At 45.8% G+C, this 27,469-nt stretch overlaps 2 protein-coding genes across 4 annotated transcripts; both read right to left on the minus strand.

The window, feature by feature from the left end:
• Nucleotides 1-3,484: 3,484 nt before the first annotated feature.
• LOC143436990 (acyl-coenzyme A thioesterase 3) lies at nucleotides 3,485-11,409 on the minus strand. 3 transcript variants are annotated; one of them, XM_076921707.1, is made up of 4 exons: nucleotides 10,876-11,409; nucleotides 7,058-7,260; nucleotides 5,554-5,766; nucleotides 3,485-5,459 (listed from the first exon to the last, which is right to left on the minus strand). In XM_076921707.1, the coding sequence occupies exons 1-4, from the start codon at nucleotides 11,357-11,359 to the stop codon at nucleotides 5,178-5,180; spliced, it is 1,182 nt and encodes a 393-aa protein (XP_076777822.1). In that variant the 5' UTR covers nucleotides 11,360-11,409; the 3' UTR covers nucleotides 3,485-5,177. The 3 variants fall into 3 exon arrangements, with proteins under 3 accessions (XP_076777822.1, XP_076777821.1, XP_076777820.1); XM_076921706.1 differs by lacking the exon at nucleotides 5,554-5,766 and having other exon boundaries at nucleotides 10,876-11,408; XM_076921705.1 differs by having other exon boundaries at nucleotides 3,485-5,766; nucleotides 10,876-11,408.
• An 8,830-nt stretch (nucleotides 11,410-20,239) lies between these two features.
• On the minus strand, nucleotides 20,240-25,421 carry Acot4 (acyl-CoA thioesterase 4). The gene is made up of 4 exons (XM_076921708.1): nucleotides 25,270-25,421; nucleotides 24,287-25,020; nucleotides 22,560-22,762; nucleotides 20,240-21,303 (listed from the first exon to the last, which is right to left on the minus strand). Exons 2-4 carry the CDS (start codon nucleotides 24,741-24,743, stop codon nucleotides 20,698-20,700), a joined length of 1,266 nt encoding a protein of 421 aa, XP_076777823.1. The 5' UTR covers nucleotides 24,744-25,020; nucleotides 25,270-25,421; the 3' UTR covers nucleotides 20,240-20,697.
• Between the last annotated feature and the right edge of the window lie 2,048 nt (nucleotides 25,422-27,469).

Below are 27,469 nucleotides of genomic sequence, written 5' to 3' on the forward strand. Positions count from 1 at the left end.
CTACACCTTCATAGCACTGAAGCATACTGCCTTTGTTCATCTGAGGTAGATGAAAACTGAGGCAAATGTGTGAGGAATCCTATTTTGATTGTTGAGTTCACTTCATTTCAAAGGGTGGCCCTTAGCTCCTCAATTCTGCACACAGGGCTTTCGGTCAAAGTAAAGGCAAGGTTTTCATATGTTTTGCTAACTAGGTTTTGGCAGCAGAGCGGTGCATTCCAGTAGCTGTGAGATCAGCAGCTGCAGAGCATCTCCCTGGTTCAGAATGAAAGGATTTCTTGTTGGCTGTGCAGCCAGAGGTAGGCACTGGGCTGTTCATAAGGAAATGCCTCAATCAAGTGGCTGAAAGTACAAATAATGACTCCACCTTTGCACATGTGTGAGGAGGTATCTGGACAACGCCCACCTGCCAAACCTCAGAGGCCCAATGGAGGCCCAATGGAGGCCCTGTGCCATGCTGGCTGAGTTTTCAGAGTTATTTTTAGGACAGGTGCACTGGGGATTAAGTACTTTTAATCCTTTCCGGCTGCCCCAGCATCGTTTCAGAGAGATGTTTGTCTCTGTGGGTTTGTTTAGTGGCTCCTCCATCCTTGAGTCCATGAAGAGTGGTCCCCAAGAGCTGTGTGGAAGAAAGCATTTCAGGCAGGGAAGCTGTCTTCTCCCTTCACATCTTGGGTCTGACTAGAAAGTACCATGAAATGAGAGGTTGGGTAAGGCCTACTCTTCTGATAGGCCACTGCTGAGGAGTTCTTTGCTTTCTCAACAGTGTACATTTGGGTCTTTTACAAGGTAATGGTTTCCTAAAATGCAAGTATAAATTATATCAGCCCTTTCCTCATAAACCTTGAAGGTCTATCCTCTTCTGTCCAATTAAATACATCTTAATGCCAATGTAATGCCATCTGTCATATGGCATGCTCCCTCCTTACTAGCACACACTTGAGTATTTTGATCACAGAGTCTCTCTCTGGGCCTACCATTTTCCAATTTTTTTGCTGTATGTTTGAGCCAGGGTCTTACTATGTAGCCCTGGCTGGCTTGGAACTCACTATGTAGATCAGGCTGGCCTTGAACTCAGAGAGTCTCCAACATGGGTGCTGAGAACAAACTTTGATTATCTGGACAAGCAGAAAGTGCTCTTGGCTGCTGAACCATCTCTCCAGACCATATTTTTGAGTTTTAAGAAGAAAAACCAACAGGAATTGCTTACTTTAAAAAGAGCTCCAAGAGCCTCCGATTGTACTGCGCATGCCTTTAATTCCAGCTCTCAGGAGACAGAAGTGGGCAGATCTTTATGAGTTGAGTTCTAGGCTAGCCTGGTCTACATAGCAAGATCCAGGACAGTGAGGGCTACATAGGGAGTCCCTGTGTCAAAAACCAAACCAAAACAAACCAAACAAAACCAAAACAAACAAAAACAAAACAAAAAACAAAACAAAACCAAAACCAAAACAAAAAACAAAACAAAACAAAACAAAACAAAACAAAACAAAACAAAAGCACACCAGGGCCAGAGGGCCAGTTTGCCAGTTAGGACCACTGGCTGCTCTTTCAGGTGACCGGGGTTTGATTTTCAGCACCTACGCGGTGACTCACAACCACCTATAGCTCTGGTTCCAGGGGATCCAATGTCCCTTTCTTGCTTCCAAAGGCACTGCGCACAAATGGTGCACAGACATTCACGTAAGCACAGCTTTCATACACTAAAAAAAACCACCTAAAAACCTTAAGTGGAAAACGAACACTAGGTGGCGCTGGAGAGACGGCTGAGTAGTTAAGAGTACTACAGGGCAGTAATTGCTTTTAACTCCAGTTCCAGGGTATCTAATCTATTCTGGCCTCTGGGGGCACCAGGCACACGCATACACACATTAAAAAAAAAAAAAAAATTCGTCGGTGTGGGAGTGGGGAGGGAACAGGAAAAGGTAGGCATGGTTGCATAGGACTGTAATCCTAGCACTCAGGAGGCTGAAACTGGAGGATCATGAATTCAAGGACAGCCTGGGCTACCTAGTAGTCTCAGGCAAGCCTGAACTACACAGTGAGAGTCTACCTCTGAAACAACAACAAAAAAACCTTTACCCAATTAATAAATTACTTATAAATTTAAAAGGCTATTAAGGAAACAAGAGATGCTACCCATCAAAGTATTTTTATTTAAAAATGAGGCTTAAGAAATGTTTATTATTTTGGAACTATTTGTATCTAGTGATATCATCATTATATACACATTTATCATTGTTAAAATTTCTTGTGTAGTTAAGCCAAATAATGTTTTATCAAGCTTAGAAGCAACAAAATCTTGTGTCCTTATGTATAAACAGGAACCTAACACAATTCGTTTGCTCAGAAAAAAAAAAAGTTCTAATTCACCCAAAAGAAAAACCAAGATGAAAACTGAAGTTCCTTTGAAATTTGATAATTTTTTGGCTCTTATTAGTTGGTGGCTAAGATGGTAATTCCATCCTAAAAGAAGAAGCTCACATCTGAGGTCACAGCACGGTTGCTGTTAGAGTTGTCCACCACTCATCACGAGCATTTGATACAGATGGCAAACCTGCAATCTCAGGTTTGATGACTGCCATCTCAGAGAGAATAGTATTTTCAGATAATACATATACAACCTTTAAGTCACTTGCAGATTACTTAGAATGTAAACTATAGCGTAAATGCTCTAAGTAATTGTGGTGTGCTGTGTAGAGGCGACGACATGGAAAGATCTCTCTACATAAACACACAATCAGTGGAATCCACGGGATAGAGCCCACATACAAGGGCTGTTATTTATGATTTTGTATGATTTTTAGACAGGATTTCTTTGCTCTCTGTATAACCCTCACTGTCTTGGAACTCCCTTTGTAGACCAGGCTGGCCTCCAACTTGCAGAGATCTGCCTGCCTCTGTTCCCACTCCCCATTCCCACCCCGTCAGGCCCCGCTTGACCAGCAAGGAAGAAGTGAACAACTGGATCCTTCTCAACAGCCTTTATTGTAGAAGCGCTTCTTCATTCTTGCAAGAGACCCTGAATGCCCAAAGCGAGCTGCTTATATACCCTCAGCCCTGGGCCGGGGGGGGGGGGGGGGGGGGGGGGGGGAGGGGGGTGGGGGGGGGAGGGGGGGGTGGGGGGGGGAGGGGGGGTGGGGGGGTGGGGGGGTGAGGGGAGCGCGTGGAGGTGCACAATTGGTCAGAACTGCAGCGCCTCATTAGCATACCATATTAGCATGCCCCGCCCAGGAGGGGGTGATTGGTCAGGATCGTGGTACCCCATTAGCATACCCTGCTCGATTGTGGTACCTCATTAGCCTACCCCGTTCGGGAGGGGTTTGGCGCCAAACTGAGTTGATGTATGCACAGTGCACTATTTACTAGTAGCCGATACCAGAGGCTAACCGGCGCCATCTTGACTGGCTGAGCTGGGTCGGCGGCCTACACCCCCCAAACCCCAGTGCTGGGATGAAAGGTGCGTGTTACCACTGCCCAGCTGTTTATGCTTTTTTGTTTTTTTTGTTTTTGAGACAGAGTTTCTCTGTATAGCCTTGGCTGTCCTGGAACTCACTCTGTAGACCAGGCTGGCCTCGAACTCAGAAATCCGACTGCCTCTGCTGCCTCCCAAGTGCTGTGATTAAAGGCGTGCGCTACCACTGCCCGCTGTTTATGCTTGTAAAACCATGTATTTTTATTCGTGTGTGTGTGTGTGTATCTGTGTGTGTATGTTTATGAACACATGTATGGGTGCCCGAGGAGGGCAGATGAGAGCTCTGTATCTCACAGCTGGAGTTACAGCCAGATGTGAGTTGCTTGGGTCTGGTGCTGGGAACAAAACTTGGGTCCTATGGGAGCCGTGTGCTATTAACTGCTGAGCCATCTTTCCAGTTCCTGCAGATGTTCATCTAAACAGAGGTGATTATTTGTTTGTTTTTAACCAGCCATTTAGCAAGTAATCTCTGAACTCCAGGGATGTAGCAAAGACGTGGTCTTTCTTTCAGCGCTACAGTTCGCTGGCAGGCTGAGCCTCTGCAAGAGATTAGTTTTTGTAATGCCTTATGTTTTCTGTATAATCACTCCCCTCCATGACTTATCAATAAGGCCTGCAGTGTTGTGGGAGATATTAGAAAAAGACAGTAACCACCTGGCTGTGATTCTATGTTCCTGCACTAATGGCAGCACCAGCTGGCCAGTGGCGCCGGCCCCTGAACCCACAAAGCGTTGGCGTGGCTGTTGCCTCAGCTGGTCAGCTTTGTGGCCTCCATGGCTCTAGGCATGGCCCCTGGGACAACTCTGCCATCCCCAGACAATAACCGCCATCCTCAAGGTAGATATCACAATTCCCAGTACCTGGTAGAAACTCTCTTTTTTTGGTTTTTCGAGACAGGGTTTCTCTGTATAGCCTTGGCTGTCCTCGAACTCACTCTGTAGACCAGGCTGGCCTCGAACTCAGAAATCCGCCTGCCTCTGCCTCCCAAGTGCTGGGATTAAAGGCGTGTGCCACCACCGCCCGGCCTGGTAGAAACTCTTAATGCTTAAAGATTAACCAAATAGACTTATATATCAGCAAATACTCAATACACAAGATGCCCACACAATAAGAATTGTTATCCCAATTATCTAACCTTGATATGAATAACTACCTGAGATTGCTAGAGACACGAGGGTAACATCTGAAGCCATCTCACCTCTCCTTCTGTTCCTCCTCCTCCTCTCTCCCTGAGTTTTTCTCTCCTCCTAACTCCTAGCTCCGCCTCCCTCTTCCCTGTCCAATGACAGGGCTCCGTTGCAAATACATTGGTCAGAAAATTTCTGCCACATTGCAATTAAAAAAAAATGTTGGAGGAGGGGAAGAGGGGAAGACTCTACATTGATATAAAAGAAACACACACACACACACACACACACAGAGCAAAGGCTTTCCCAGGAGAGAGAGCAGCATCGGAGATCTTGTTTGTTTGTTTGTTTGTTTGTATGTTTGTTTGGTTTTTGGTTTTTTGAGACAGGGTTTCTCTGTGTAGCCCTGGCTGTCCTGGAACTCACTCTGTAGACCAGGCTGGCCTCGAACTCCGAAATGCTCCTGTCTCTGCCTCTAAAGTGCTGGGATTAAAGGTGTGCACAGCCACTGCCCAGCTAGCATCGGAGATCTTAAATAAAATAAAACTTAAATAAAAATCACAGCTTTGCTGGGATTATCTTCTTTTCTCCATCCAAATGATTGTGGAAAAAAGTCTGGAGTTGCTGCCAAGCATCCACCTGGGCCATGGCATGGGCCCTGGGCTCCCCTCCCCAGATGACAGGACCACCCGCCAGGTTGTGCAGGGAAGCCTTACACAAGGGGAAGTAAGGAGGCTCAATATAGTGGCCTGTCTCTGGGTAGCAGATGATCTGGGGCTTCTCCTTCCCATGGGCCTGCAGGCGTTTGGAGGCCTCTCTGGCATAGAACTCACTCTTCCAGTTGTGGTCATCCTGACCTACAAGGAACAGGAAGGCCGTGTCAGACCTTTCCACGGGAATCAAGCTCTTCTGGTCAGCTCCTTCCAAAGGATTGTTTAGAGCATCCACAACGTCTTTGAGACCATCTTTGGTCCTCTTGATTCGTTTGGTGTTCATGCCCACAGGGAGCATGGTCTCATCTTTATACTGTAAGGTTCCACCGACACTGGATATAGAGCCATTGATGATGACAGCGGCTGTGATATTTCTCAGGAAGGAGGCCATGGCAAGGCCAAGTTCACCCCCTTTGGAAATGCCAAGCACCCCAACTCCTGAACCTTTTACCTGAGAAAGACACAGACAGAAAAGAAGAATAAGAGTTCACAGTGAGGGTTACCCACTTCTGGACCTCGGGTGGCCCCGAGCCTGAGTCTGACTCTCTACCGTACTGGCTTTGGAAATGGGGCATCTGCCAAGCTCAGAGTCTACCTGCCACTCACATGAGAAATTACAGTCAAGCCCCGAACACGATTGTGTCATAAGAAGCATTCAAACAAGTTGAGAAACAGTTTACTATTTAGCCTGAACCCCCTTATATATCAGTGGCCCCTGCACTCAACAGAAGTTCATGGAACTGGAAAAGTGTGAAGTCGAACCCAGGTGACATTCTGCGTGTAAGGCGACAAGGTACACAAAGACATACTGAGGAATAGTCTATTCTTCAAAAAAAAAAAAAAAAAAAAAAGTTTTATTCCTTAAAAGGAACAGTTTTTTTTCCAAAGAACATCTGAGGTAATTAAGTAGCTGCCTTGCAGACATTGTGTATCTGTGCTTTATAAAATCATAATCAGTTATGTAAGAGTGAAATCAACAGAAGCCATCTCACAAGATTCCAGATCACGATTCATTTCTTTCTGTATTTACTTTCTTCCTAGTATGTAAGTGGTACTGAAATGTTTACAAAGTCATAACTGCTAGACTGATTTAGACAGTTAACAGCAGGTAATGTTTGTCTTCAGAATGAGGCTTTTCCCCTTTATCCTACTTGAGCGGTTTCCCCACCCACTCTGTCATTTTCAGGAACATGGAATCTTGCAATCATGTTTGCCCCAGCCCCCCTTCACTATCTCCCCGCTGTGTCTATGCTCATGTGCAGACCTTGTCTTGTCTTCTGGCCATGCTGTGTCTACATCTTCTAGTATTTGCTGAGTGGATGACTACACGCTTATCAGTAAATGCCAGGCATATTCTAACAGTTTCACAAGTATGAGTCCTTTAATGCTTGTAACAAAACTGGAGGGTGGATACGAAGTCACAGACACAAGGCTGTGACAGAGCTAAGGAGATGAGTACCTATGACTTGTGTTGACTACCTCAGTTTGGGCGGAAACGGACACCATAGAAAGAAACCCTCTCCCCTCAGCAACCTAGGATGGTTGGTCACCCTATGAGCTATGAGCGATTCAAACTTCTGAGTACAAACCTTCTTATGTCCCCCAAGATGGTACCCATTAAATCATCTTTGGAAAAGACTAAACATGGTTATAAACCCTCAAGCTAACTAGAGTGCAGATCCAACTTCGGCCTGAGGCATTTAGGACCCCAAAAGCTAAACCAAAATACTGTGACAGCCAACCTGAGGGTGATTGAGCAGGTAGGTCACAGCTTCCTCAAAATACTCCAGGTGGATAATGTCCATGCTCTTGGGGAGGTCGTCATAGTTGTAATAAGCCAGAGCCATGACAGCAAAGCCCTTCCCAGCCAGCAGACTCGCCCGATACTCCAGAAGGCCCCCTCCAACTCCGAAAAGATCTATGATTCCAGGAAAGGGCCCAATGCCTTGAAAAGAAAGAAAAAAAATACCATCCCTTTCAGATTAAGTTTCCAAATGTCTTGGCATCTTATTCTTTCATGAAAGGGGCAGGAAGAAAGATGTGAAACATCTGAGCCTCTTCTGTTTTTAAAAATATACCTTGTTGGGCGGTGTATTTGTGCGGATCTAGGACCTTGCCTTTCCTAAAAATGCCAAATGGGGGATCTGCCCTCTGTCAGTGACCTAGACAAAGTCCTATGGGTGACCCAGGTGTCCTGAGGTCAGCAGCACAGGGTTAAATGTGCAGCAGCCCTGAGTGGCCAGTGCCAGGATGGAGTGAGTGGCACCGGCGCCATATGTTCCTGAACCAATGGTTTGGACTAAGTCTCTTTCCTGTTTAGCCACACAGCACCTCTTTTGGAATCTTGCAACACTGAAATGGATGGCCTGAGCACACAGGTTTTGTGATATCAAAAAATCACCGGCCATCTTAGAATCCTCTGGAAAATAGATTCTCCTGCTAAATCCACACTTTCTATATCCAAGGCTCATAACCTTCAGCTGCCACCAACACCAACAGGCGGAAGCTACAGTTCTTCACCATTTGCTACAATTTCCTAGGATATGTTTCTAAAAGATTTATTTATTTAGTTTATATGAGTACACTGTAGCTGTCTTCAGACACACGGGAAGAAGGCATCGGATCCCATTACAGATGGTTGTAAGCCACCATGTGGTTGCTGGGAATTGAACTCAGAACCTCTGGAAGAGCAGTCAGTGCTTTCAACTGAGCCATCTCTCCAGTCCCTCCTAGGATATTTTGAATTGGTGTAAAATGCATTTTCTTTTTTTATTTAGAAACAGTCTCATGCAGCCCAGGCTGGCCTCCATAACCTTGAACTTCTGTCCTTCCTGCCTCTACTTCCCCATTGCTGGGATTGAACGAAGGGTCTCCTGCATGCCAGAGAAGCCCTTGACTAATGAAGCTATGTGTAGTAAAGTGCTAACTCTAAAGACCCCAGATGATTGTTTTTGTTTCTAACTGGGTGGTGTGCTCTGTGTCCTGGGTCACACACTGAAGAATACATTGTAAGTAATTTGCTGCTGCTTCTTCTTCTCCTCCTCCTCTTCCTTCTCCTCCTCCTCCTCCTCTTCCTCTTTCTCTTCTCCTCCTCCTCTTTCTCTTCTTCTCCTCCTCCTCCTTCTTCTTCCTCTTCTTTTTCTTTTTTACGCATCCTTGAAATTGATGCTTTTCTTCTTTATATTACAGTGATGGTAAATTCTGTAAAGTCTAGGAGCTAGGACTCCATGTGCCAATTATACACCCAGGTTATGTGAAAATAAAATTTGAAAGCAGCGTTGAAACAATAACAAAAATTCATGGTCAGCAAAGACCACCAACAATTTTAAATTTAGTCATAATAAAATATTAAGTCCCTGCAGGAGCAGGGTGACCAAAAATAAAGGCAAAAATAAAAAAAAATAAAAATAAATAAATGCAAGGGCATGCCCAGACAAGTCCAAACAAGCCCAAGTGAGTAATGGGCTATCTGGTGTTTACTTCTCTCTCCCTCCCTTTCTGGGAGTTCCGAGGTTCTGCAAGTTCTGCCAGTTCTGCAAGTTGCTGATGTTTGAAATCATGTGTAGCCGCACGAAAGTGCAACCAATCATATGTAACCTCCCCAAATTTTCCCCGCTCTCCCCAAACCCTACCGATAAATATCCCAAGTTTCCTGGGTCCTGGGTCAGAATCTCTATCTCCTGCGTGAGATATGTTCCGGCCCGAGGGCCCTCGTCATTAAACCTCCTCTGCAATTGCATCAAGATGGTTTCTCGTGTGTCCTTGGGTTTGTGCAGGTCCGGACTTGGGTGAGGGTCCCCTTTTGGGGTCTTTCAGTTATTTATATTGTTTATAAGTACCAACAATCGATCTCTTAGAACACTGAAGTCATACTCACATTCCTGATTGTTTTCCTTTCACACACCAATATATGCTGTGCACCATTCCACCCTCCTCCATCAGTACATGGGGATTCACCTCATTTTCGAGGGTCCAGAATGGCTGGAAAGCTGGCTATAGATAGAAAACTTCATTCTCTCCTGGGCATCTGAGTTGTTTCCTTAGATACCACAAACACACTCAGACTGTGAGCAAAAGAATATCCTGAGGTGGACCGGCCACATCAAAAGAGCATTCTGGCAGCATTTAAAAGTGAAGCTTTTGGAGTGGGGTGGTGGCGCACACTTTTAATCCCAGTACTCGGGAGGCAGCGGCAGGCGGATCTCTGAGTTCAAGGCCAGCCTGGTCTACATTGTAAGTTCCAGTACAGCCAGGGCTCTACAGAGAAACGCTGTCTCAAAAAACAACAACCAACCAAACAAGTGAAGCTGGACTCGGGGGCTTGCAGTGGTTCACTGAATGCAATATGAAAGGCACAGGATGCTATGGAAGGAATCTCGGAGCAGCAGGGGCTGTCTGGCAGTGAGGAGAATGAAGACTCCCTAACGGATTACAGACTGTAGTAAACGAGACAATGGTTTGTGAATAAAGCATTATAGGGTCCTTAGGAAAATCTGAACTTTAAAAATAACGTTCTGATTGAAAGGCAAATCAGGTCTTCAGACTAAAAACTGGAAGGAAACACAGTTGCCCATGAGGCCCGTAATAACTTCCCACGGAAGAGGAAAGTTTTATTATGGAAACCTTTGAGTTCTTTTTTTTTTTTTTTTTTTTTTGCTTGTTGCTATTTAAATATGCAAACAAGTAAACACATTAAAGTCTTTTAAAGTTTTTAACCAAAGAACCACCGTCTCGGTTTTCAACATTGCCTCCCTATCCTAGAGCTATACTAAGCCACTCAAACTTGCAAAACTAAATTTTACCTATTCTGTAGGTACCACTTCTTCAGACTCTCGCTAAACTGCATTTTAAAGGGACAGGAAACAATTAGGCAAATGCCCATGAACAGCTCTCTATGGCTCACGGAACTTCAGCCCTTCTCAAAGCTGTCGCTCTTTTACCCTGGGAAAGAGTAACACCCCAATCACCTAAGAAACAAAACTCACTGGCAATCCACACACACACTTTCACATTCCAGATTCTGAGTGGCCTTAAAGCCCCGCGAGTCAGAAAGTTCCCCAGTGCTTGCACTGACCCACTTTGCCTGAAGAACAACAGATGCCAAACGCGAACCCGTGCACAAGCACCAGTAAGTAGGTCTTACTAGCCAGGTGGTGGTGGTGCTCACCTTTAATCCCAGCACTTGGGAGGCAGAGGCAGGCGGATTTCTGAGTTCGAGGCCAGCCTGGTCTACAGAGTGAGTTCCAGGACAGCCAGGGCTACACAGAGAAACCCTGTCTCGAAAAACCAAAAAAAAAAAAAAAAAAAAAAAAAAAAAAAAAAAAAAAAAAAAAAAAAAAAAAAGTAGGTCTTACTATCAGAGTGCAGATTTCTAGCTTAGAGGGCTTTGGGGGAGCTCTGATTACTCTCTTAAGCAATGTCGGATGCTGCTCCTGCGGTGACCTTTAGTTCAGGACACGAGGGAGCCTCGTGAAAAGTGTGGGAGACAGGGAAGAAGAGGCCCAGGCGCTGCACCCCTGAAACATCCCGGGCTGCAAGCACAGGACGGAGGGCAGCTCACCTGCGGGCAGGAAGAGCGTTCCGCGCACACGGCCCTCGTGCACGGGCACGCGCCGCACCCCGGGAGCCATGAAGTGACGCTCGTGCACCGCCCGCGCCAGCAGCCGCCCGCCGTCGGGCTCGTGTCCGTCCAGCACCTCCAGCTCCACCACGAAGGGCGTCTGCACGTCGCGCTTGACCAGGCGCCAGTGAGGCCGGTCGGGCTCCATGGCCCAGAGCAGCCCCATGGGCTCGAGCCCCGCGAAGCTGCCGCCCAGCGCGGGCGCGCGCGCCAGGTCCAGCTCTCCCGCGGCGTCGGCGCGGTAGCGCGCGTGGGCTCGGAAGCGCGCGCCCTTCTCGTCGCGCAGGGCGGCGCGCAGCGTGACGGGCTGCTCGGGGGCCAGGCCTCGCACGGCGATGTGCACAGGCTGGTCGCAAAGGCAACCACCCGCAGGCTCCAGGATCACCGTAGGTGCCACCCGGTTCCGGGTGGTAAATGCCTGCATTGCTTCAGATTGTGGCTCTCTGGCTTGTGGCTTTAAGTGCTCTCTGGACTGGCTGTTACAGCTTTAAGCCGTTCCGGGTTCTCCAGTGCGGGAGATGCATAATGATTAATCTTTTTTTTTTTTTTTTTTTTTTAAAGATTTATTTATGTATGCAGCAGTCTCCTGCTTATATGACTTAAGGCCAGAAGAGGGCACCAGATCTCAGTAAAGGTGGTTATGAACCACCATAACCTCTGAGCCACCTCTCCAGCCTCCGATTAATCTTGTTTTATAACTTGTTGCATGTTGATATCGTGTATAAAAGAAAGATTGGAAAAGATGTCGTTACAAAAATTCGGATTGTGCCAAAGTATATCAGGGAACTGTAATTCTAGTGATCCATGCCAAACAAGGCCTCGTTCCCTTACTCTCTTTTCGGCCTTTCCAAGCCTTTCTTTAGTCTTTGTGGAACCCGGAGCCACTTCTATTGAACTCAGACCTCCTGGCATGCAGACTGATTCTGCTCCTTAGTTACGTTCCAGGCAGGGGTGACGGTAGTGGTGGTTGTTTTGAGGTAAGGTTTTTATCTGGCTCAAGTTGATCTTGAACTTGCTATGTAGCTAAGGATGACCTAGAACTCCTGTCTCCACCTTCCAAACGTTGGGATCACCAGCCTGGACCACCACTCTGCACTTCTCCAGTTCCTTCAAGATATGTAATTAATTGTCCTTAGCTGAAAAGTTTTCCAGGGATGAGTCAATGGGCTAACTTATTAAAACTGTGCTAATAGCAAGTGGGGAATTGGTGTTTTCCAACTCAGCTGGGAGAAAGTTCCAGCAAACTGGGTTATTTGAAAGGGTTTCGCAAATGGACTTGTTGCAAAAGCCGGGGGCAAGTGCTCTGTAGAAGCAGAGACCAAGTGTGTTAGAGTTAAAACTATGAGGTTGGGAATAGAGGAGGGAAAGGGCTTGCAGCTGGGCGTGAGACAGCTAAGCTGGGCCAGGGTTGGCAGGTGGACTGGTTCCCCCTGATGCTCCTTCCCCAAGGAGTACAAACATGGCATTGGTTCTCATTAATAGATTTGTGCGTCTAATGGAGGTAATTGTAGCTGACTAAATTTTAAGGGTGACTTCTAAAACAAAAACCAAAAAACAAACAAACAAACAAACAAACCCCCCCCCCCCAAAAAAAAAAAAACATGACCTAGTCCTATTCCAGGCTGCATCTACTATGAGCTAAATATGAGGTAACCAAGAAAACCCACAGCTACATCTTGGTAGCCGTGACAACTGTTAACTCTCCATAGACAGTAAAGGAAAAAGGCCCATGGTCAAGCTACGAGCTGACCACATAATGTAGACCCAAAGAGGGCACAAGTTAAACGGCTAGCCGACCCCACAAAGGTCTAAGACTAGCCAGACCTTACAAGGTTGGAGCCGAGCAATACTGGCCAGGACTAATTACCAGCAAGCAGCCAAGGTCAAGAGCTAATAATGCAGAAGTCAGAGATGGATGGAGATGGAGAAGGGCTTCAACCACCCCTAACAGGGCAAGCAGTTTGTGAACAGCCTTTGAACTCCCTGATTGGACCAGGAGAATGTGCGTAGACTACGTGCCTTCCAATGTCTCAAGTTCCCATACTCAAGATAATCTACCTGAGACACTGTCTGTGTCCTATAAGAAGCCCCTAGATAAGCCCAAAGAATTTGATTTTCTTCTCTTGAGGGCCTCCCCGGAACTCTGCTTTCTGCTGAATATCATCTTTATTCATTAAACTTTCATCCTGTAGTAATAAAATTATTCTTCAAACTTTGTTAGTGGATTTCAAGTTTCTACAATTAGGGACCCAGAGCTGACTCCTGAGCTAAGGACCTATCAGAGGAGTCTTCCTCACACTCAAGGATGCTCCCTCCTCCTCTCTTTTCTGTAAACAAATAGTCCTAGTAAGGCTTGGTGCAGCCTTCAAGCCTTAAAGGGCCAGAAAGAGCTGGCAAGCAACTGTAGGTTGATTTAGCCTGGGGAAGAAATCTCTTTATTTCACTCTCCCTGAATCTACCTGTAGTTTAGAGCCACCTGAACAAGGAGCAGAGTGGAGACGGAAGAAAAGCAATTTGAAGCTCAATGAATAATGATTTTAAAAAGTCAGAGCCGGCCGGGCGGTGGTGGCGCACGCCTTTAATCCCAGCACTTGGGAGGCAGAGGCAGGCGGATTTCTGAGTTCGAGGCCAGCCTGGTCTACAGAGTGAGTTCCAGGACAGCCAGGGCTACACAGAGAAACCCTGTCTCAAAAAACAAAAAAAAAAAAAAGTCAGAGCTGGGCATGGACAGTGGCACAGCCTTTGATCCCAGCACTTGGGAGGCAGAGGCAGGTGGATCTCTGAGTTCAAGGACAGCCCGGCCTACAGAGTGAGTTCCAGGACAGCGAGGACTACACAGAGAAACCCTGTCTCAGAAAACAAAACAAGCAAAACCAAAAAAGTATACAATTAGGCCTCAGGTCTGAGAGTTTCTTGTAGAAGGTAACTGCAGCCAGAAGTGGGAAACTTGGCTTTCACCCAACTTAATTGGTTAATTCAACCCTCAATACAGAAGCTGAACTATACTGAGGAAAGCCAGCTTCTACTGCCTTTGCCTGGGACTTTCCAGCTGGGAAGACATATGGCTTCTGTAACCTGGGAGAGAAGTGGCTGAAGAAGTGACTCAGGTCTTGCCATTTATACTTTTGCTGGGGAGTCCTGGTTCTGGCAGTTGCACAGGTATCACTGGTACTGCTAAACCATCGGCTTCACGGAAGGTTGAGAGAGGAATGGCCTTACACGAAGCCCACCGCTGTCTAAGCACCCAGTGAGATGGCCCAACTATATACCCAGAGACATGCTGTCTCCAGAATTAACCCAGAACATGAACTTCTGTGCCCTGAAACTAGGGTTAGGACTTCACAAATAGACAAAAGAGTTTTTCTGATCTAGAACAACATTTCTCTGGCTATTGATGATCAGGGCACTCCCAGAAGGGTTTCTGAGAGGTCCTGGAAATTATCCATGACTAAGAGACCCAGGGTTCTGAATTCAGTGTGGAAAGGCTGCATTGCTGAAAGTGGGGTCTGGGTCAGAACTCACCCGGTCATCAAGAGAGTGAGTAACTTCACTGTCTCCCTCAAGGCTCTTCCATCAGGCCCTACCTCCTAAGATTGTATGACCTCCCAGTAGTGCCACGGACTGGAAACTAAATCTAGCACGTGTCAAACATAACAGGAAGGTTGTCTTGGCTAAAGATCATTAATTGGTTGGAAAGCACAGTTTTCTTTCTTCTTCTTATTTTTTAAAGATTTATTTATTTTAAGTATGTGAGTACCCTGTCACTGTCTTCAGACACACCAGAAGAGGCATCAGATCCTATTAGAGATGGTTGTGAGCCACCACGTGGTTGCTGGGACTTGAACTCAGGCCCTGGGAAGAGCAGTCAGTGCTCTTAACTGCTGAGTCATCTCTCCAGCCTGGAAGGCACAGTTTTCAAAATGACCACTGCCCCTGTGTGCAAAGTCTTGTCATCCTGATGACAAATTGGTGTTCACCCCTCTTGACTCCTCAAAACACTAATCTTTAACTCACCTAGTTGGGTGCTCGCCAGGACCTTTCCCTTGGTTGCAGCTAATACTCAGGCTGAGAGACTAAATGTTTCATGAACCATTGATTACTTTTATAATTTTATTGGATGACCAATAAGCATTACCACAGAACTGGGGCATGGAACTTTCTTGGAACCTTAGGAGACACTGACTTGTAAAAACACAGTATTTGATGACTTCACTCTCCACCAGCAACAGCATCCTTTCTCTTCCATATCTCTTCCTCTAACCATCTAGAGGAGGAATATTTAAGTATCTGGAAAATAATAAATATTTATTTGTGTGTTTTGTGTTTGTTTGTTTTTATTTTTGAAGCAGGGTCTCACCATGTATTTCCTCAATGCCCTAGAACATATAGACCATGCTGGCCTCAAACTCACAGACTATTTTTTTATATTTACTAAAATGAGATCATCTGCAGAGTTTTTCAACTTCTCATAATTAAGGTAAGGAAAGTCTCCATATTCATGAAACAGAAGAACAGAACATCTAACTCTGGTCCTATCTAAGGGCTGGGGTGTGTCTCAGCAGTAGAGGATTTCCCTAGCAAGAACAGGCTATGTATTCTGTCTCTGGTACCAGCAATAATTAAAATAGAAAAAAAAATGTCTTTAAAAATCATAGTCTGGCCGGGTGGTGGTGGCCCACGCCTTTAATCCCAGCACTTGGGAGGCAGAGGCAGGCGGATTTCTGAGCTCGAGGCCAGCCTGGTCTACAGAGTTAGTTCCAGGACAGCCAGGGCTACACAGAGAAACCCTGTCTCCAAAAACCAAAAACCAAAAAAAAAAAAAAAAAAAAAAAAAAAAAAAAAAAAAAAAAAAAAAAAAAAAAATCATAGTCTGTAAGAAGCTCTGCCCCCAAGTTCAGACTGGCCATTGTGCCCTGCCTTTCTCATGGAACACTTTATTAAATAAGATAATTGAATATTCCCTGTGGTTTCTGAGTATTTAACATTTTCCTTGAAAGTTGAAATGTAAAACATTCCAAGGTAAAATCCAAGGAGCATGTCCCCACCCTCATTACAGTTCTAGGAAGGGTGAATGCAGAGGGGCTTACTGCAGGTAAGTCCCCTGACAGCTGCCATGTCCCTTGCCAGGATCAGCATCTTGATTGATATTCAAAGCATTCCCTCTTATTGGTGATGTAATTGTCTCTATGGCACCAGAAAGCTTCTTGACTTCAGATGTGAGACCTGACTTTAAAATCTGCTTCCTGGTTCTAACTCTGCTTATAGGGTTTAGGAAGGAGCAGTTTATACTCTTAGTAATCTGTCAGAGAAAGGACTGGAGAAGCCCAGAAAAATTTAGAACAATTTAGTCTACAGGTAGATAATTTTTCACACACACACACACACACACACACACACTGACATAGAATCTAATAACAAGTATATTATGGCTTTTCTTAGAAATTTATAGTTTTATAATATTATGGTTGTTATGGTAAATTCTAGTAATCCCACCTCTCAGGAGGCAGATCAAGGGGTATTATCCTAAATTTGAGTCCAGCCTGGTCTATAGCAACTGCCAGGGTAGCCAGGAGTGCACAGTGGCAGCCAGTAAGAGAACAAAACAGCACAGAATTAAGCAAAACTCTGTCTGTTCTTTTTCCTTTACCGTCACACCAACTTTTCTAAAGACAATATAAACCAGTTTCTTCATGACTTTAGTTTTTATCAGATTCTGCTTCATTATCCCCAGAGGTGTTGTAAGAGACTTGATTTACCAAATGGTAATCTTAGCTTTAGAAACTGGAAGGGTTAAAATTTTTCAAAAACTCCTAACAGGTTGAACAGAACCAAGAGTGCAGGTCAGCTTAGTCGTGAGCTCTGTGTTTCAGGAACTTGGCTGACCACAAGATAGATGGTTGATTACGAATAGGCTCTTTGAGAATAGCCTATACAAAATGTTCCCCATGACTGTTCCTTGGACCCTGTCACAAACTGAATAATGGGCTGGGACTTTCCACAAGTGCTTTCCAATAACCCTCCTTCACTCCCCATGGGTTGTGGTCCCCCCTCCCTCCCGTTGTGTTTTTTTCCTTGTGGTTTTTGCCTTTAAATTTTCTCTGCCTCTAAAGCCCCGGGGTCAGACCCCACTGCCCCTGCATGGGTTACAGATCTTGACCTCGGCATGCTGATCGAAATATACCTCTTACTGATTGCATCAAGTTCGGTGTCTTGTGAGTTAGTGGGTGGCCATGGATTCCTGAGACTTGGGTGAGGTCCTCCCTTTGTGGGAGGTCTTACAAAACTTATCCAGGTAACCAAGCCAAGGCAGATTTTATGTTGTGGGTTTTTGTTAATGCTGGTTGTCTATTTTGAGGCAGGGATCTTGATCTCGAGCCCAGACAGCCTCAGTCTCTTAGGAATATTTCTGCTTCTGCCTCCCAAGTTCTGAGATTACGCCAAGGTAGACAAGAGTTTTCACACGGAGTGTCCTTGATGTCTGGAGAATACATGACCTCATTGGAAGAATCTGGTTTTACTCATTGTCAGGCTGGAAACCATGGTAGGCAGACATTTTAAAAACATTTTGAAATATGCACGTGTCATCCTGATACAGAAGAATGGCAACAAGAAAGCCAGAGCCTTGAGCATCAAGGGCAGGACCCTTGAAGGTGGTAAAGCCATGTGCATTCCTGTGGTTTTTCTCTAATTCAGCACAGGAAGGAGATTCATCTATGCCATTAAGACAAACATTTTTGGCATCTGTTACAATAGTAAGTCAGAATAAGTAAAAGAAAAAAAACTCAAAGGAAGTCATGATAAAGAGACAGGCAGACAGATACAAACAGACAGAGAGATGGGCAGACAGACAGAGATCAGTTAGTGGTGACTGTAATGGAGGAATGCTGTTCAGAACACAGCAGGGAGAATGAAACAGATTTCAGAATTGACTACCAAAACCTCTGTGGTTCTTTACTAGGAAAAGAAAATTTGCTGAGAAGACCTGGCTCTAATGGTGTGGGGTGGGGTGGTGTGGTGTGGTGTAGGGTGGTGTAGGGTGGTGTGGTGTGGGGTGGGGTGGGGTCCTGTGGGGTGGTGTAGCAGCACATGGCACACCTTTAAGCCCTGCACTCAGGAGACAGAGGTAACATGGATCTTATAATTGGATGCCAGTCTTATATATATAGCAAGCCCAGGCCAGCCAGGGCTATACTGTCCCAAGAGTAATTGTAAGAGGAGGATGAAGAGGAGGAAGAAAAGGAAGATGATGAAGAAGAGGAGGAAAAAGAGAAAGTAGAAAGCCATTGAGAAAGACTATCTGGTTCCTGCCAATCTCTTTCTGAGTCCTGGTCTACCATGAAGTAAGAAGTCTTTCTGAGACAGGGTTTCTCTCTGTAGCCCTGGGTGGCCTGGAACTTCCTCTGTAGACCAGGCTGGCCTTGAACTCAGAGATCTTCCTGCCTCTACATCCCGAGTAAGGAGACTAAAGAAAGGCTTATGTCACTGTCCCATTCGAATTGAGAAGTCTTCCTCAGAAGCTGCTGTTCCCATGAGTGCCAGGCCTCCCGGCCATGACGGATTGAAACTGCTAAAGCCATGAGTCTGAATCAATCCTTCCCTTCAAATTGTTCTATGAGGTGTTTAGTCACCCTGAGGCAAAATTGAATAACAGACATATACTATAGACAACACTACCCTGCCCAGCCACTAAACAGAGGGCTGCTAAAATGGTACCACTGACTAAGTTGCTTGCCACTAAGCCTGACTACCTTCTACAGTGGTCAAAGGACAGCTGACTCCGCAAGCTGTCCTCTGATCTACACACACACACACACACACACACACACACACACACACACACACACACCACATTGATATTTATGAGCCAATTAAAGAGAACCTAATCCAATTGTATTTCTTGCAGAGTGAGACACATTAGCACATATGTAATCTTTTGAAGGCTGTGGACCAATGTTTAGGTTAAAGCAATCTCCATAGGAATTTAGTTCTGAAAGTATCTTTTCCTTTTTCTTTCTTTTCTTTTTTTTTTTTTAAGATTATTTATTTTATGTATGTGAGTACACTGTAGCCGTAGCTGTCTTCAGACACACCAGAAGAGGGCATCCGATCCCATTACAGAAGGTTGTGAGCCACCATGTGGTTACTAGGAACCGAACTCAGGACCTCTGGAAGAGCAGTCAGTGCTCTTAACTGCTGAGCCATCTCTCCAACCCTCTTTTCCTTTCTTTATTGCCTTTTTTAGTCTCAACTTTAGGGAGTCACTCTTAATGTTTACCTTTTAGCTTGAACAGGACAGAATAATAAGGCTCCAAGTGACCTTGAATAGAAAAACACAAGTTTTTGTTTGTTTCTTTGCTGTTTTAATCAACACAGGTAAGAAGCATTTTCAGAAATGTTATTTGAAGAAATTAGTCAAAGGCTCGATATCCTCCATTGAGATGGCAAAATTATCATTTCTTTCTTGCTGTCTTGTTTTGTGTGCATCTGTGTGTGTTTATGTGTGTGTACGTGTGTGTGTGTACACATGTATGCATGTGTAGATGGGTATGTGCGTGTGGAAGGTACACGTGTATAGCCAGGTGGATGTGCATGCACATCAGGCTCCCTCCTTTCAGATGACTCCAGCCCGTGTCAAGCTGACATGAAATGAGGCAGCCCCAGCCACTGTCTTTAAAGCTGAGCCATGAGTCAAAGCAGTAACTAAGTATTGTTGGGGGCCGACTTTTAGCAGAAAGCGGCTATCAGCTTTGCAGCCATCTTGAGCCATATACCCTGACATGAGACTTGGATTACAATAGCCTACAACAGCTGAGCACACTCTGATAATCTTGCTTTGGATACCCAGGACTTTCCTTGGGTGTGTGAGATTAAAGGTGTGTGACTTAAGAGTGTGACTTAGAGATCAGATTTAGAGACAAGACCTAAGGGCATGATTAAAGGTGTGACCAAAAGGCATGGCTTAGAAGTGAGACATATAAAGGCAAGAGGTAGACAGAAGACAGATCAGAGAGAGAATCAGACACTTAGAGGAAATATACTCTTTAGGGAGACTCTTTAGAGAGTACAGCTAGACTTGGGACTTGGACCAGGAAGAGAGACTGAAGAATAAACGGGATTGAATCACACTCCTCTGGTCTCCATTCTTTGAGTCCATCCTCACTTTCTCTTTTGCTGAACCCCGACCCGTGGACTGGAGCGGCAGCTTGGGCCAGGATACAGTGGCTGCTCGGGTCTCGACATTTTGGCCGCCCGAATGTGGGGCTAGTGCGGTTCTCTCGACAAAGTATGGAAATGAATGCATGCATAGTGGTTCGAGCCTTTAATCCCAGCACTCAGGAGGCAAAAGCAAGACAATCTCTGTGAGTTCAAAGCCAGCTTCCTTTACATGGCAAGTTCCAGGCCAGCCAGAGCTGAGGTCCTGTCCCCGAAAGGAAACAAATAAACAAAACAACAAGTGCAACAACAACAACAACAAAAAACAGCTGCAACTACCACTGAAATGCTGAGCTTAGAAGAAATCATACATTTTAATAAGGGGTCATTTTTAAACTTTACTGATCATATCACATATAGCTGAACCTGTAACAAGCACATGTTGTTCATAAAATAACCATATTGATTAATAACTTATTCAGTACAGTGACCTATATAAGCCATTAATGCCCCAAACATGAATTTCATGTCATCCAGCAGAAATCTGATTCACATAGTTACTGAACATTAGACCTTGGATCTACACCATGTCTGTTACAGGCAAGTGCGCTACAATCTACAGGAGGCTCTGTGGTACGTACTGTCCAGGTGTTTGCCAAAGAAGGACAGAATTTGCTTCCACGCATCGATCTGGGCTTTTGAGTGAGCCCTGACCTCCCCTCCCCAAATCACAGCTTTGTCCACTATTTTGTGCAGGGAAGCTGGGCACATGGGGAAGTAAGGCGGCTCGATGTAATGCCCAGTCCCAGGGTAAGAGATTATCTGGGGCCTTTCCTTTCCATGAGCCTGTAACCGTGCCGAGGCTGTCTGAGTATATAACTCACTCCTCCAGCAGTGATCATCCTGACCAGCAACAAAGAGGATGGGCCCCTTGGCCTTCTCTATTGGTATCATGCTGGGGTTCTTACAGTCTCCTACAGTATCGTTCCGTATATCCACAATGTCCAGAATGCCGGAGAAAGCCACCTTCACTCTCCTCAGGTCGTGGCCCAATGGTGGAATCACGGTCTCCTTGTAGTGTATGTGTCTGTTTCCGCTGAATGCAGAGCCATTGATGGAAACCGTGGCTGACACATTCTTCAAGAAGGAAGCCATGATCAGACAGATATCAGCTCCTAGAGAAAGACCCAGAAGCCCGATGTCTGGGCCTTTTACCTAAATAATTAAAAAAAAAAAGGTAAGAAAATATGAGATAAGAGTCAGAGATGGAACATGTCTATAATCTAGCACAGGGAAAGTGGAGGCAGGAGGATCAGGAGTTCAAAGTCAGTCAGCTACATAGAGAGTTCAAGGCCAGGCTAAGCAATTAAAAGCCTATAATCTAGCACAGGGAAAGTAGAGGCAGGAGGATCAGGAGTTCAAAGTCAGTCAGCTACATAGAGAGTTCAAGGCCAGGCTAAGCAATTTTAAGAAAAACAAAGAGGGAGGAAAAAAAAAAAGAGCTAAGGGGATGGCTCAGTGGGTAAAGGTGCTTGCTGCAAAATCTGATGAGCTGAGTTCGATTCCTCACAAGGTGGAAGAAGAGAACTGACTCTTGCAAGAAGTCCTCATCTCTACCTGTGTGCTGTAGAACATGTACAGACAAAAAAGAAAAAGAAAAGAAAAAAAAAGAAAAAAAAAAAGAAAAAAAAAAAAAAAGGTTAGTAAAAAACAAGTTACCCAGCACCAAAAGAAGCAACTAACAGTCAGGGCTGGGGAGATGACTCAGTTGTTAAGAGCACACTGGCTGCTCTTCCAAAGGATCCTGGTTTGATTTCCAGTGCTCACATGGGGATTAACAACTGTCCATGACTTCCAGGGGGACCTGCTGCCGTCTCCTGGCCTCTGTGGTCAATACATGCATCTGGTGCATAGCCACAAATGCAGGGAAATACCCATACACATAAAATAAAAATCCTGTCAGGGTGAGAGCCCCTCCTCCAGTGAGCCTGACCTGCGGCTTTATTTGGCTCTGTGTTGAGCCGTGTGGATTAAGCAGGGGTCCAAGACGTGAGTCATTTGTCCAACCCTATCCAAGCAATACCAGAAAATGATTAACTTCACAGAAACAGAGTTCAATGTCCAACTTAGCAGTTCTTAGCCTTTGGAAGGGATGGGCAAGTATTGGCTAAATTTGAGAGGAAAATTAAGGGTTATGAAGCCAGATATCTTACATGTGGTAAGGTATCTAGTCTGTACGGCATGAGGAATTTTACTAGTATATGAAATGAAATTTCATTTTAGTAAATTTTTATGAAGCTATGCAACCAAGAGAAGGGAAGTATTAGATGCTCAAAGCCAAGCAAATCTCCCCAAGAAACTTTCTCTACAAAGACCAAGCAGCCTCAGTACAGCTGGAGGCAGAGACCAACATCTGTGGTCTGTAGAGATATTCCCAGGGACACTGATTAAATAAAGCACACGAGGAGAACCTTCGGGTGTTGAAGCATGTAGCACACTGCTTCTTCAAAGTAGTCCACTTCTATGATGTTGAACTCTTTAGGGAGATCTTCAAAGCCATAAAAAGCCAGAGCCAATGTGGCAAAGCCATGGCCAGCCAAAAGGCTGGCTCGGTATTCCAACAGGCCCCCTCCAACACCATAGACATCGATGATCCCTGGAAAGGGTCCTTGTCCTACAGAGGGGAACAGGATGAGGCAAACGCATCATTCAATCCAAAGAATTGGCTTCTCTTTCAGACACCTTTCTAAATTGTTTAGTTGGTTTCAATGAACCCAGTAAGGCAGACTCCTGTGTCAGACACACAAGAGCTTTGGAGTGAGAAAAATCTAAGCAGTCTCATGTTATTTTTTTATTTTTTATTTTTTTTTTTGGTTTTTCGAGACAGGGTTTCTCTGTATAGCCTTGGCTGTCCTGGAACTCACTCTGTAGATCAGGCTGGCCTCCAACTCAGAAATCCGCCTGCCTCTGCCTCCCAAGTGCTGGGATTAAAGGTGTGCGCCACCACCTCCGGGCAGTCTCATGGGTTTTAATCCTCCTCTGGAATCCAAACTGTGGCCCACAAGTCACAGGAGGACAGTTATAAATTTGCTCCAACACAAAATCATAAACTTACATGAAACATCGAAGGTGTTTTTTTGTGTGCAATTTTTTTTTTTGTTTGTAAATCAAATGCATGGTTCTGGGGGGGGGGGTGAATGCTATAAATGATACCGTTTAAGATTGGGAAATTTATCAATGGTTCTGTAAAAAGCTATTTGCATACTTCTACAGATCGGTTGTTGTTACAGGGGACAGTGCTAAGCCTTGGGATGAGGAATACATTTTGGAAGGAGGACTTGCAAGTCTTAGACTGTCCCCTCCTCCTGCTCTGCTGAGGGCTGAAGACAACAGGAAGTGGGGGGGGGGGGGTGGGCAGGAGGGGAGAGCAGAGAGTGCCACAGTGGTTGTCAGCCTCCCTGTTCTTGCAGAGAACCCAGGACCCAAGACTGGGGCTCACAAGCACTGGTAACCCCAGCTCAAGGTTAACCCCAAATCCCCTCTTCTGACTCCCATGATCACCAGCACACACAAACCATACACACGAGAAAACAAAATAAATTTATTTTTATTTTATATTCATTGGAGTTTTGCTTGCATATTTATCTGTGTGAGAGCGTCAGATCTCCCAGTTACAGACAGCTGTGTGCCTCCACTCGAGTGGCAGAACAGCTAGTGAATGCTCTTAACCACTAAGCCATCTCACAAACCCCATAAGGTTAAAATTAAAAACTTAAAACAAGAACAAAAAACAATTGATGCTAAGCTGGATTAGTATGGCGTTAACTCTTGAGTGTGTGTGTGTGTGTGTGTGTGTGTGTGTGTGTGTGTGTGTGTGTTGACTAGGGGCAGGGGTAGAGTTGGGAGAAGAGGCTTCGTGTGTCAAAGACACTGTGGCAGTCTGTTTCTTCTGTCTATCATTTTTCCTAACCATGCTGCCTGGGAGATCTGTAGGGTACTGGACTGCAGCAAGGTTCACCTGTATCTTTCATCAGCTGGATAATAACACTTATCTATTTGGGATAAACAGATTAAATGAGATAATGTAAGCAAAAGGCTATTGTATGAAAATCCCCCAACCTGTTTGAGTGGCCACTGAAATGGCCAATAGCAACTTCCTAGGAAGCCCATCTCCCCACCCCTCAACAACCCGATTTACCTGCTGGCAGGAAAAGGGTGGCGCGCACCCGGCCCTCGCGCACGGGCACGCGCCGCACCCCGGGAGCCATGAAGTGACGCTCGTGCACCGCCCGCGCCAGCAGCCGCCCGCCGTCGGGCTCCTGTCCGTCCAGCACCTCCAGCTCCACCACGAAGGGCGTCTGCACGTCGCGCTTGACCAGGCGCCAGTGAGGCCGGTCGGGCTCCATGGCCCAGAGCAGCCCCATGGGCTCGAGCCCCGCGAAGCTGCCGCCCAGCGCGGGCGCGCGCGCCAGGTCCAGCTCTCCCGCGGCGTCGGCGCGGTAGCGCGCGTGGGCTCGGAAGCGCGCGCCCTTCTCGTCGCGCAGGGCGGCGCGCAGCGTGACGGGCTGCTCGGGGGCCAGGCCGCGCACGGCGATGCTCAGCGGCTCGTCCCAGCAGCTGCGGCCCGCGGGCTCCAGGCTCAGTGTCGCCGCCATGGGGAGCTGGAGGCCTCGGGGAGCGTCACGCGAATCCGGAGCGGAGCCTGGCCTGCTGTGGAGCCGACCTGGTGCGTCTCTAGGACCCAAACAAGAGAAGAACCAAAGTCTGTCAACAATTTGGGCACAGAGAGGTCAGAGGTCTGTCTTCCGGGCTGAGCCAGGCTGTAGATTCTGCTTCTCGCCACTCCCAGGTGGTGTTGTTAAAGTGATTGGTGATAATACCAAGTAAATGAACCAAGACCAAGTACGATCCTTCCGTGGATTCAGCAGCTTTCTAAAAATACAAAACAGAACCAACAGCAAGAACTTTTTAATAAATTAGAACTTTATACCCTTTTAGTCTTAAGACACTCAGCTTACAAAAAACCTTCCCTGGATGCTACAGCCCCCAGCACAGAAACTAAAATGCACAGGCAAATTGAGAGAGGGCAGGTGTATTAGTCAGGCTTCTCTAAACGAGCAGAACAGGATGAAGACACGTGCAGATGGAGACACGAAGACGGGTTTAATTAGAGAGGCTTACAAGTTGTGATTCTCATAGTTCAGCAATGGCTGCCTCCACAGAAAGGCCAAGGATCTGGTAGTTGTTCCGTCCAGAAAACCAGATGTCTCAGCAGTCTTAATCTGGTGCTGGAGTCCCAGGGAAGCTCTAGAGAACTGCCAGTTGTAGGTCCACTTTGGGATCCTGAAGAAGAAGGAATGGCTCAGAATAGATAAGCTTGCCAGCAAGACTAAGGGCAAGCAGGCAAAAAGGAAAAACTCCCTTCTCCCTTGTTCTTTTGCCTGGCAGAATGTGTGGCCCAGATTTAGGCTGTATCTTCTGATCTCAAATGATTTGGATTTAGGGTGAGTCTCTCACCTCAAAATAATCTAATCAGGAAAATCCTTCAGGGCTTAAGAGCATTGACTGCTCTTCTGGAGTTCCTGAGTTCAATTCCCAGCAACCACATGGTGGCTCACAACCATCTGTAATTGGATCTGATGACCCTTTTTGGTGTGTCTGAAGACAGTGGCAGTGTACTCATATTCATAAAATAAATAAGTATTTTTTTTAAAAAAAGAAAAGAAAATCTTTCACAGGCGTTCCCAGCTGCTTGGGGTTTAGTTGATTCCAGATGTGGTCAAATTGACAGCCAACATTAGCCGCTCAGGAACGTCCTCTCCTTGCCCAGATTCAATGAGACACAAACGGCTCTCTGGTACAGGATGGAGAGGCCACTGAAGTGGTTGCCTGCACCCACCTTTACTAGGGGTACTATTAAGGGCTACTTGAAAGATCTAGGGGCTGAGCAGGTGTCAAGGGTGCCATAGAAAGTCCTCGGAGAAGTTGGCTTCATCCAGTGTCCAGTGTTGTCCAGTGCCTGATAAAATGGCAAAGCCTAATATTATTCAGATATATGAGTGGTTATGGAGCCATCTGGCTTGGGTTTAGGATGCTTGCTGACATCCCACACATAAGACAGATGTTCAAACTGAAACTTCCAGAAGGAAGAGTACAAAGGTAAGGCCCTGGCTGCCAACCGAGGCGACATTCTGTCCCATGGTAAACATACTGGGGCTGAGAAGACCGTCCTTAAGTGACGCCAATAAAAGTGGTGTATGGAAGTGATGGGGACCATGGTGTCAGATAGGTCACTGCACTGGGAACTAACAGACCAAACTGAGGGAGAAATGAGTTATCCTGGTTTCTATGAGTTATGTAGAAGTGCGCATCGAGAGTCCAATCAGCAAAGTGAACTCAATTGTTTCCTGACAAACAGGTTAACCACCAGAGTCCCTAAATAGGAATCAAGTGACATTCTAATGAAGTTCCATGCACTTTTTCCCTTACATGGTTAATCGTATCATCTTTAAGTAACCTGAAGTTAAATTTTTCATTACTTTTCTTCTGTTTCCCTGACTCTACAAAAGCAAAAACAAACACACACACACACACACACACTCAAAAACCTTTTGAAATGATAAAGCCTGTTTTCATTCTTTATTTCTGCTTTTATTAGTCTGCCTATAACAACCACTTCTATTCAGCCTGATGGGAGCACAGTAAAGAATGAAGTTCTAGAGAGTTCTATAGCATAAAGCCAATTTATAACTTTTAAGTTGTTCTGTGACAAAAACGGATAGCATCAGGGTGATTTTGAGAATTCTTATAAACATACAGTGTCAACTTCCCTTTGTGTGTTTGTTTATAGATGTGTGGGAGGGGGGCCGTGTTTGTGTGAGGGTGCATGCATGTCTCCACTAGTGTGTGCAAAGGCTGGAGGTCGGTGTCAATGTCTTTTTAGATGGCTATTCACTGAGGCAGGTTTCCTTACCTGAGGCAGGTAGTCTGGGTTCTACTGCTCTGGACAGCTAGCTTCTTCTGGGACCTCCTGCTTTTGCCTGTGGAGTTCTGGGAGTAGATGTGAGCTCACACATTCATTAAGCCTTCCACGAGTCCCGGGGATCTGAATTCCAGTCCTCCTGCTTCCACACCAGGGTGTAATCCATGGAGCTGTGTTCCCAGTGCAGCCAGCCTCTTTTTAACTCAAAACCCTTTACTTTTCTGTGACTCTGAGATAACATCTAAGGTCATTGTATTTTCTGAGAGTAGAAGGGAGTGGCTGGAGAAGGGACCCAGGCCTCATCCTCTTTTGTCTATCTGCAGCATGAAAGACAGAAGGAAGCTCAGCATGCTTCCTTTCAGTAGCCAGAGAGTCACCACGTGAATAAACGATCTCCTC

This window comes from Arvicanthis niloticus, chromosome 23 (genome assembly GCF_011762505.2).
Source record: "Arvicanthis niloticus isolate mArvNil1 chromosome 23, mArvNil1.pat.X, whole genome shotgun sequence".
Taxonomy (NCBI): domain Eukaryota; kingdom Metazoa; phylum Chordata; class Mammalia; order Rodentia; family Muridae; genus Arvicanthis; species Arvicanthis niloticus.